At 61.8% G+C, this 10,781-nt stretch overlaps 1 protein-coding gene across 2 annotated transcripts in view; it reads left to right on the top strand.

Moving 5' to 3' along the window:
* The first annotated feature begins 914 nt into the window (after positions 1 to 914).
* Positions 915 to 10,781, top strand: part of ARRB1 (arrestin beta 1) — a 70,274-nt gene continuing 60,407 nt past the window's right edge. For both annotated transcript variants that reach the window (XM_062196723.1, XM_062196722.1), the window contains exon 1: positions 915 to 1,019. In XM_062196723.1, the coding sequence (XP_062052707.1) occupies positions 1,000 to 1,019 (20 nt within the window). In that variant the 5' untranslated portion in view covers positions 915 to 999. The remainder of the gene's footprint in view (positions 1,020 to 10,781) is intronic.

The raw sequence follows: 10,781 nt of genomic DNA, 5'->3' as shown, positions 1-10,781 counted from the left end.
CTGTGCGCAGGCGCTCGGGGAGGCTAGCCAGCAGAGCGAGTTCTTCCAAGCTAGGAACAATACTGCAAGCTGATATTAGCATCCGCACTTCACCCAGCTGCAAACAGGTTCTGAGAAGGCTGGGGTTCAGGGTCATCTCCAGCAGCCCAGGCCACCCTCCAGCAGGCCAGCTCTCTGCACCCTCGTCTTATCTCCTCCCCCCACGGCTTCCTCTTCCCGCCAGCCCTGCCGGCCTCCCGGGCCCCCTCCACACCCTCACGCGTTCCCCGGCGTCGACGCTGTCTGCCGCCCCCGCCGCCCCTTCTTCCTGTCGCTGCAGGGTTGTTGGGTGTTATCTCCCCAGGGGGCGGGGACCGGGGTGGAGGAGCGTGGGCCCAGCGCGAGGGCACCCAGCGTCTCCCGCCGGCCTCAAACTGGGGCGCTGCTGGGGGCTCGGCCTTGGCGTCGGGGACCTTGAGTTTCCACCCACCCGCACACACAAAGGCTGCCCTGGCGCGCGCGGGAGAGCGCGCTCGCACCCACAGCCGTGCGCACACACGCACAACCGCACAAAGACGTGCACACCCCCATCTGCACAGACCCACTCCTCCTCCCGGCCCGCGCGCACGGCCGCGCTCACGCCCCCGCTCGGCTCACCCCCGCGCGTGCACCCCCGCGCCCGCGCGCGCCCTCACGTACACACTCGTGCCGGCGCGCCCCCGGCCAGACCCCCGGCCCGCAGCCCTGCCCTCGGCTCGCGGGCCGCGCGCGCACCCGCAGACACGCACACCGACACGCGCGCTCCCCGCACGGCTCCACGCCCCTGGCCGCGGCCGGGGCGCTGTGCGGCGGGCGGGGACCCGGGCGGGGGCGGGGGCGGCGGCGGCCGCGGCCGCGGCCGGGAGAGCGGAGGAGGCGGAGCGGGAGCCGGGAGCGGGCCGGCCCGCGCTCCTCCTGCCGGCCGGGGATTTTCCAGGCTAGGCGCTGACGCCGCGGACCTCCCTGCGGCCGCCGCGGACCATGGGCGACAAAGGGACACGGTGAGTGAGGGCGGCCGCCGGGCCCGGCGAGCGTGGGGGCGGCCTGGGCGAGGGCACAGGCGGAGGTTCCGGGACGCGCGTCCTGGCTCTGCGTTCGCGGTCACCCGGCGGCCTGGAGCCCCGCTCTGCTCCACCCGAGGTCGCCTGTGGACCTGGGGAGGGGGTTGCCGAGAGGGCGAGGACGGGCCGCCCCATGTGGCCCGCGGCTGCTGGCCGAGACACAACGCACGCACCCTCGCCGACACCGGCACCAGCAGGCGCGGGCACGCACGGGCGCCGGCTGTGCATTCACACTCGCTGGCGCACACTGTCACCAGCCCACACGTTCCTGCTGACAGTCCTGTTGACATACACAGGTTACACGAGACGCACACCAAGCCTGGCACACACATGTGGCCGTATAGGTAACACCTTCACTGGTGCATGCTGTGGCCCGCGCTCTTGCTGGCACGCTCACGTCGTCGCCCTCTCTGCCATGACACTGGCGTGACATGATGCTGGCACATTTCACACCAACGTAGTGGAACACACGATCTCACCCCAGGGATCCCCCCAAGCTGCACCACCCCGGCTGGCACCCCACTGCTGCTGACAGGCTCCCTCCAGTCCTCACTCAGCCGCTGGGGGGAGGGCGCCCCCTCTGGAGCTCGTACCCTAGGTTTCCTGTCCCCCTGAGCCCCTGAGCCTGGGGGTGGCTGGCCAGGGGCTTTTCTGAGCTGAAGGGTGGGGAGGGGGGTTCTAGTCTTCCTAGAGGGGGAGCTCAGGTGTCAGACACGGGAAACTGGGGAGGAAGGGTGAGGGGGCTGGGCAGGGCAGCCCTTGGGGACAGCCCTTCCTGCTTTGCCCCGGTCACCCCCTGAGCCCCTGAAGCCCGCCCCTGCACCCCCTCTTTTACTATTTTCTATGCTATTCTCTCTCTTCTTGAGTCCCACTTCTGCCTGCTCCCTTCCCTCTCCGCCCTCCCCCTCCCCTTCGCCTTCCAATATTTATGGAGCTCCTGCTTTGTACCAGGCACAGAGCGGGGATCACAAGTGTGCAAGACAAGCTCCTCCTCTGAGGGAGGGGACAGACCTGGGGGAGGGGAGAGAGAAGAGGAGAGGGGACCCCCTCCCCCGTAGTCATCACCTTTTGGGGCCACTGACCAAGCAGCTTCTCACCCACTGCCCTCCCCGACTCCAGCAGCATGAGGCGCGTGCTCCAGAGGTCCTCTCTGTCTTCAAGCAGAAACTGGGACTCCAGGTGACAGGCTGCCCCTAGTAGGAACTTGCTTCCCAGCCACCCTCCTGTCAGCCCTTCCAGGTTCGTTTTGCCCTGCCTGTTTTCCCAAAGAGGAAGCAGGGCTGTAGAGGTTACCCTACTTGCTTAAGGTCAGGAACAGCCAGACGCTGGAGCCCACTTGGTCCCCATCTCTCTGTCCCCGCTGGGACCCTCTTGGGCTCCCGGATTGAGAACTGGGCCCTGCTCTGTGCTGGGGGCTCGTGGGGGAGACTGCGGAAGAGCAGGTGGCATCTGCATTCACCTTGATGACCAGTCCCCATTGCAGCCACCCGGCCGGCACTGTGACCCGGGTCTCTGTCCTCAGCAGCGGAGAGTGTGACTCCCTCCTGCGCCAGTAGCCTCCTGTGCGGGCGTTTCTCCCTGCTGGGTACTGCAGGGAGTCAGGAGCCAGCACCCTTCTTTGTTCCTCCTGTGCTCTTCCTGATCTAGGTGACTCAGCCCCTCTGGGCCTCTCTGCGAGTTGGGGAGAAAAGACATCGCTCCCCTGCTGCCAAGCGCTGTCAGCAGGACAAGGGTGCCTTGGAGGCCACGTCCCTAGGGCCAGGGTTTGTTCCATGACTGCCCCTGCTGTGCCTCTAACTCACTGGTGGGCCTTGGGGGTGTCGGGCAATTGCCTTCACCTTCCTGGACCCCAGTTTCCCCATCTGTGCACTGGGGCTGTCAGTCTCTGCATTTTTCACATCTCTCCTGTGTTTACTGCGGTCACTGGACATGGAGGCGGAGCTGCCTGAAGCCTGGAACCAAGGTGCAGCTAAAAACTCCACCGTTGGTGGCCCTGTCCCCTTCAGGCTTCCCGCGGCCCCACGCGGGCTCCCTCTCACTGTCGGTACAGGTTCCTGAGTAACTTGGAAGAGGAAAAAAGGATCAATAATGGTCTTAGTCCATGAGCCAAAGGGCTGTGCTTTATGAATTGGAAGAGTACACAGCGAATATCCACCAGTGGGAGGATCGGGAACAGGCGCACTGCTCGCTGCATCTGGAAGAGACAGTGAAAGCCAGGCCCTCCAGCAACTCCCAGGGTCGGGGGACAGGGCGATTACAGGGCAGGTGGGTGGCCGTGGCTGTAGCTCTGGGGACCCTCGTGCATTTATGCAACAAGTGTTGGCTGGGTGCCTTCCACGGGCCAGGGGCTGGGGGGCTTAGTAATGAGCAGGTCTGCTTTGTCTGCTCAGAGGAGTTAGAACAGAGCAGGTGGGTATAATGTGAGGTGTTGCTGTGGCCAGTGAGGGGCCGGGCAAGGATGCTGTCCTGGATAGGTGGTGTTTTTGGAGCCACAGACCTTCATCTGGAAGGGTGAGGAGGCTCAGGATCTGGGGAGGTGACTGGGGACATTGTTCCTGGCCAAGGGGGCCTGGAGGCGTGATGCCTGCTGGGGCTGTTGGGAGAGCCCCCAGGAGGCAGACATGGGGCAGTGATCAACAGCCTGGGGATGTCAGCCTAAGGGCAAAGGATTTTCTCCTCCAGTGCATGGTGAGTCAGAGACAGCATGGGGCAGGGGGCGAGGAGGGCAGGTTCTCTTCAGAGAGATGCCTTTAGCAGAGGCAAGCACAATGCATGGGAGGAGCAGGCCTGGAAGCAGGTGGACTGGCAAGTGGGCCGGCAGAAGCCGGAGAACTAAGGCCACAGAGGGTGGCATTGAGGCCCAGGAAATTGAGCCAGGAGGTGGCGGCCACCGGAGCCCTGCTGGGTGTCTGGTATGTGTTAGAATTAAGTGCATACTCTTCCCGGATACTCCCCACTGTCTTGTTCCCAGGGATCGCTCTCTCTGTCTTACAGTTTCGCTGAGATTAAGTCACTGAGCCAGCAAGCCTTGTGCTGGAGCCCTCTGCTTCTCTCTGCTTTCCCCCAGGGGGACGAAAACTTGTGTGGCCTGCTGTGGGCCTCCCTGGTGGGCCCCAGCCTCAGGCCGAGCATCCTTTCTGGCCCTTGCTGTTCCCACTGATACTGAAGGCAGCTTGAAGCATCGGGTTTAGACAGCAGGAGGGACTTCCTGCGAGGCGATGGATGGAATACAGTTTCCTGACTTGTACATGCTTATGAACTCATCCTCTTCTGGGGGAGGAGGTGGCTGTGATGGGGATGTGTCATCGCCAGCTCCCCGTGAACCTTGGCTGTCATTTCTCTTGGCGGTCAAGCCCCGTGGGAGCCGTCTGACTGGAACACAGGGAAGGCCATGGCCTCATCCAGGGCTGCTCATAGGTCTGCTGGGGAGAGGGAGCCTGGAGCCTGGTCACAGTCTGGCCTCTGGGCTTCAGACTTCTCCGTGGCTCTCTTCCTTCCAAGTTTGGGTCTCCTTGCCTGAGGTTGGCACGGGGTCCTGAGGCATGGACTTTGCCACTTCCAAGGCTTTTGACATTGCAGGGCCGGGGCAGGTGGAGAACAATGGCTGGGAGTCAGCAGGCATCATCGGCTACTGCCGCAGTGACCGCACTGACCATCTGGCCAGGGCCTGCAGGCAGGGAGCAGCTTGCAGGGCAGGGGGCTGTAGCAGCATTGACAGAGGGGGATCAGTAGAAGCATCAAGGAGATCCCTAGAGTCGCAGGGTCCTGTAGTTGACCAGGAGCATGGATCACATTGCACGGGGAGAAGCTGGAGCCAGAAGACAGAGGCTGGTGGCCTGGTGAGGGCACAGCTGGGCTAGGGGGCGAGCAGAGGAGAGAGGAGCACACCCTGCTTTTGTACTGCGGCTGAGCCTCAGTACGGCTCTAGTCTGGATGCCTTGGGGCTGTGGGTGTGGGGGCCTGGTGGATTATCCCATCTCCTTCCTCTGCCTTGTGTCTGGAGCCAGAAGACCCCAGCCCTGCACTGTCCCTTTAGGCACTGATGAGGGGGTGGGAGGAGTGGTGGCTGGTCCTGGGGGAGGCATGTACTCTTTGGCCTCTGAAAGGAGGAGTGTTGACTTAGGCTGGGGGACATGGGGAAGGCTTCCTGGAGGAGGGGACCCCTGAGCTGCGTGCTAGAGCATGAGGACTTCTTAGGAGGAGGAGAGTGTTCTAGACAGAAGGAGGTGCCTTTGCCAAGGTGCAGGCCCTGGGGGCAGGTGCAGGAGTGAGGAGGCTGCACTGGCTAGCGGGTCTTGGGTGCTGGAGTGGGTGGGTTTCCAGGCACTTTTATTTTTTTAAGATCATTTGTTTATTTGGAAGGCAGAGTGATAGAGAGAGAGCGGTCTTCCATCCGTTGGTTCACTCCCCAATGGCTGCAACCACTGACTGGGGCTGGGTCAGGTCCAAGCCAGGAGCCAGGAACTCTATCCAGGTCTCCTACGTGGGTGGCAGGGCCCAAGTACCATCTTCTGCTGCCTTCCCAGGCTCATTAGCAGGGAGCTGCATGGGAAGCCGAGCTCTGATACGGGATGTCACCATCACAGGCTGCGGCTCAGCTGGCTGTGCCACACCCAAAGGCGCTGCCCCTCCAGGCACCCGGGAGTCCTGCCCCCACTGGATGTGGTTCACAGGAGACGTCAACGGCACTGAACTCCTGGCTCCTCTCTTGCTGCTGCTGTCAGCCCAGGAGCTTGCTCAGTGCTCACATTAGGTCTTCCATCAGGGAAACCTGAGCACGGAAGGGAGGCTTCCACATCAGACTGGGTGCTCAGGGGCTGCCTCCTCCATCAGACTGGGGAGGTCTGAGGTACTGTCCCTATTAGAATGGGGCTCCTAAGCAGAGGCCTTTGCCTCGCCCATCAGACACTTGGCTTCTGAAAGAAGGGGTGTCTCCCCCATCAGACTTGGGTCCGGTCTCCTGTCTGAGTGCTGGGATTAGAACAGGGGTCACCTCGGGCTCCTTCCCTCCCTGCTCCCCTGCTGTGTACAGGCTGGGTCCTGTCCCAGAGGTGGCTTGAGTGCTAGCACAGGGTGGAGGACAGAGTGGGTGGCAGGACAGGGTGGACGCTTTTGAGAGGGGAATAAAGGGCTCTGTTGTCCCAGACCCTCTCCCCCTCCCTCCCCAGGGGCCCTGGCTGGGTCATCTCTCAGGAGACGGCCTCCTCCTCTCTGGCCAGCATCCTTAGTCCCACTTAAGGGGAACTGCTTGTTCCTTCCCAGGAGACCCGGAGCCAAGTGAGGCCCCTGGGAGGCCAGGCCACGGGGACTGGACCCGACAGGTCTCCAGGGCTCTGTGTGGCTGCTCACAGCGAGTGAGCACTCTCCTTCCGCCTCTGGCTGGGTCTGGGTGGGGCCTCCGCAGAGCTGGGGGCCCCCCTGCACTGGGAGGGGTCTGCCCCTCTGTCTGAAGGCCTTCCAGCAAGCCGGGTTCCGTGACCCATGTGAGGCCAGCAGGAGAGGCCATCCCGGGCTGGGATGAGGCAGGAAGTCCCTGGCCGTTAAGGGACAAGGATGGGTTTTGGCAGAGGCCAGAGGACAGGGGAGGGAGTGGAGCTGCTGGGGTGCGCATCTCAGGAGGGTTCCAGCCTGGGCAAGCTCGGGGCCCACCAGTGTCCTGGGACCCTCTCTGGGCCTGGCATGCCAGTGCCTTTTGTGCTTGCTGGTGGCCGGAGCTGAGCTGCTTCTGGGGGCCAGCTCTGAGACTCAGGCTGGGGAGCTGCCTCCTGGGGGAGGGACTAGGAGTGTGGGGGGTGCTGGGGACCAGGAAGGAGCTCCTCCCTCAGGGCCTGGACTGCCCCTCCCCAGGGACAAGCATGTGTAGCAGCCCTCAGGTCCTGGCAGGTGTCGCTCAGCGCTGCCCAGGCTGTTCCCTCCTCACTAACACTCTTCCCACTCTTCCTTTCAGGCCCCAGCTGGGGATAACTTCCTCCAGGAAGCTTTCTTGGGAGTCTCCGGCTCCATCAGTGATCTGATTAGCATAGATTAGAAGCTTATTAGCATAGAGGTTAGGCTCCTGGAAGAACCAGATTTCCTGGTTTTAAATCCTACCAGCTGGGTGACTTCGGCTGGCTCTTTAACCCTTTCTCAGCTTTAGAGTAGGGTAAGTGGGTTGTCCCCCAGACTCAGTGAGTTAAGAGTACAGAGACTCCCCCGCACAAGGTCAGTGCTAGGTGTGAGCGTTTATAGAGGGGCCTGCCTCCCTCATCAGGCTGTGAGCCCCGGGGAGGGACCCTGTTGGATTCATTTTTGAGGTCCCAAATCACTCAGTACAAGCCTGTATTATTGTTGGCCCTCAGCTGATGAGTCTTCACAACACTTTTCCTGTCCTTCAAGGCCTGATCACATGTGCCTCCTCCTCCAGGAGGCCCTCAGGGATCTCCGGGTGCAGTGGGCTGGTTACCTGTCCGTGTGTGTTGTCGTCATGTGGGGTCAGGAACTCCTCAAAGACAGCTGGCCTGGGTCTGCTTGTCCCCAGCGCCTGTACAGGCCTGGCCTAACACTGAGCTCCGGAAGTGTCTGTTCAGCCAAGGGAGCTGACTGTAGATGTTTGTTGGGTAGAAGATCTCCTTTGTGAGGGGAGGGACAGTGTGGTGGTGGTGGAGGGTGTTGAGGCATCATCTCTGATTTCTTTCTTTTTTTTTTTTTTTAAGATTTATTTATTTATTTGAGAGGCAGCATTACAGACAGAGAGAGGAGAGAGAGAGGTCTTCCATCCGCTGGTTCACTCCTTAGATGGCTGCAATGTCCGGAGCCCAGCCGATCTGAAGCCAGGAACTTCTTCTGGTCTGCCATGCAGGGTGCCCAAGATTTTGGGCCATCTTCCACTGCTTTCCTGGGCCCGCTAGCAGGGAGCTGGATCAGAAGTGGGGCAGTTGGGACTGGAACTGGTGCCCACATGGGATGCCGGCTCCACAGGCAGAGGCTTAGCCTACTGTGCCATAGCGCCGGCCCTGTCCCTGATTTCAAAATACGGAGCTCCAAGGAGCCCGGAAGCAGGGGGCTTAGCTGGTCCATTGTGATCCCAAGGGTGGCTTCCCTGGCTAGAAGAGGTTGTTTTCTGACCAGGGGACAGAGGCACCCTGCAACCCCTGGACCCACACGCCTTCCCTCTCCAGTGCCGTTCTAGCTTCTCTTTGCGTGTACAACTCCTTCCCAAACAAGCACCCGGCCACGGAGCCATCCTTCCCTGGCCCCTGAAGGTGGGCTGCGCGCATCACCCGCATGCTCAGCCATTGGCAGAGCCTCTCCAGGTGCAGGCAGCGGTGGGCCAGAGTGGGGCATCCCCCTCCTGAGGAGTGACACCTGGGCCTGGCCACAGTGTGCCTGGTGCGGTTTGACCTGGCCTGAGGAGGGGGCCGAGGCCATGAAAGAGCTCTTTATGCTCCGGAGAGCCCTCCCTCGGCCAGCAGAGCCCAGAATTCCCCATCGGCTGCCCGCTGGGCAAGTGCTCAGAACCCACCTCATTACTGGGGACGGAGGTCTGGGCACTGGATGCAGCAGGCTGCGGTCATAATCAGCTAATTAAACCACCCAAGAATTGCTCCTTGGCTCAGAGAAGTGTGGCGAAGGGGGCTGGGTGGTGAGGCTCAAAGGAGCAGGGGTGGAGGGTGGAGGGAGAGGCTTGGAGCAGAGCTAGGGAGGGTGGCAGGAAGTGGGGAGAGTGGCTGGGAACAGGGAGAGCCAGGCAGGTGCAGAGAGGGTGCCGTCTGGGAGAGGGCCCAGGAAGATGAATGGAGTTGGGGGACACAGGGCCTCCGTTTCTCAGCAGAAAGTGGGAGAGGCTCAGCTCCGAGGGGTGGGGGTATAACCAGCAGGTGGTTCCGTGCTGCACGGCGTGGCTTCTAGCAGTCCTGTGTTCCCGGGGTGGGCAGTGGGTGATGCCCGAGTCTGGCACCTGTGTCTGAGCTGCTGGAGGTCACTGGAGTGAGAAGGCTCAGGGTGGCAGCAGGCAAGCCCACCTGCCTTCGAGGGCACAGCCTGTCCTCCAGCCTGCCCCAATCCCTGCCCCTTCCTCAGGACTGTCCTGTGGCCCCCAACTTGCTGTCCCTAGTGAGGGACTCTTAAGGTGTGGGACTCCCTTCCCAGACCTGGGCAGTGGCTTTTCACATGTGTGCAGGCGCGGCCCTGGCAAGTGGAGGAGGCTTTGCCGTCCAGCTCCATCGCTCACGAGTTTCTTGGCAGGATCTCAAGCTGCCTCCTCTGGGAAACAGGTGTAACGGTATCACTATGCTAGGGGCAGGCATTTGGCATCGCGGTTAAGATGCCGCTTGGGGTGCCCACATCCCATATCGGACTGCAGTGCCTGGGACTGAGTCCTGGCTCTGCTCCCAATTCCAGCTCCCTGCTCACGTGCACCCGGGGAGGCAGCAGGTGGTGGCTCAAGTACTTGGGTCCCTATCACTCACCTGGGAGACCTGGATTGCAATCCCAGTTCCTGGCTTTGGCTTGGCTCCATCCCAGCTGTTATGGGCATTTGGGGAATGAACCATCTTGGGATAGGACAGCTCTGTCTCTGTCCCTCTGCCTTTTGAATAAAAAATAATACATGTATGTATACATGTATGTGTGTACACACACACACACACGATGTCTAGCAAAGGGTTGCTGTGGGCAGAGGGGTAGGGGCTTAATGAAAAGTCACTGTTGTCCAAGCCAGAGAGAGGCTCTCGCCTTGTCTTTGCCACTCCTCCGGCTGCACCCTCCAGCCGTCCTGGACTGCACACAGCTGGGGTCAGATGATGGCGGGAAAGGGAAGTGAGATTGCCCAGGGCTCTGTGAGCAGTGGGTGCCCGGGCAGCCGCCAGGGCCCTCTCCTGTGGCCCCTCACCCAGGGCAGCTCCTCTAGGAGGAAGTAGGGAGTGATGGGGAGCAGGAAGCCGGGGTGGCAGTAGAGGGAGGGCTGTGACCTCTCCCTTAGCCCTCGCTGAACCCAGTGCTTGACCGTCTGCCAGGGAAGCCAGCAGGCCACTGCTTCACACACTCTGGCGGGACAGTAGCCCTGCCTGGTTCCCGACCCCTCGCAGGAGGTGCCTGCTTGGAGCTCGTGGAGCTCGGGCACTTGGAAAGCAGCCGGCTGGCGGGCAGCTGCAGGGGTTGCCAGGTCTGGAGGGGAAGGAAGCTGCCTCCCCGGCCCCAGCCTCTCCTCCCCAGCGTGGGGCTGACACTTGCCAGGGCCTCCAAGGAAGCTGGTTACATAACTCAGCGTGACTCCCCCAAGCGAGGAGGTGCTGCCGGCTCAGACCTCCTGGGCCCAGAGGTCACAGTGACCATCCCCCTGCTGGGTGCTGTTCGTGCTGCCCACACTGTGTTGCCCTGTCGGGGCTGTCCCCTCCCACCCTCCAGGGAGCAGAGCTGTAAGGAGAGAACAGGCCGTGGCCAGAGATAATTTGCCTGCAAACTGCCCCCAGAGGGAAGCCGGCCTCCCTGCAGCCAGAAGCACAAATAGGCTGCATTTTCCAGTGTGTTCTGTTCAGCTCCATAAACACCTCTGCTCACGCCTTGACCCACCAGAGGCGAGAAGGCCATTCAGGGAGCAGCTCTGCTTGCCACCAACACCGACTGAACCCTTTCACCGAGGCTGGGGCCCAGCTTCTGGGGAGGCAGGGAGTGTGGTGACCCTGAACGCTGCTTTCCAGGGGCCTCCAGGCTAGGAGTGTTGGG

This window comes from Lepus europaeus, chromosome 7, assembly GCF_033115175.1.
Source record: "Lepus europaeus isolate LE1 chromosome 7, mLepTim1.pri, whole genome shotgun sequence".
In the NCBI taxonomy this organism is placed as follows: Eukaryota; Metazoa; Chordata; class Mammalia; order Lagomorpha; family Leporidae; genus Lepus; species Lepus europaeus.
The sequence above is the reverse complement of the archived record's forward strand: the minus strand, read 5'-3'. Positions and strand labels throughout refer to the sequence as shown.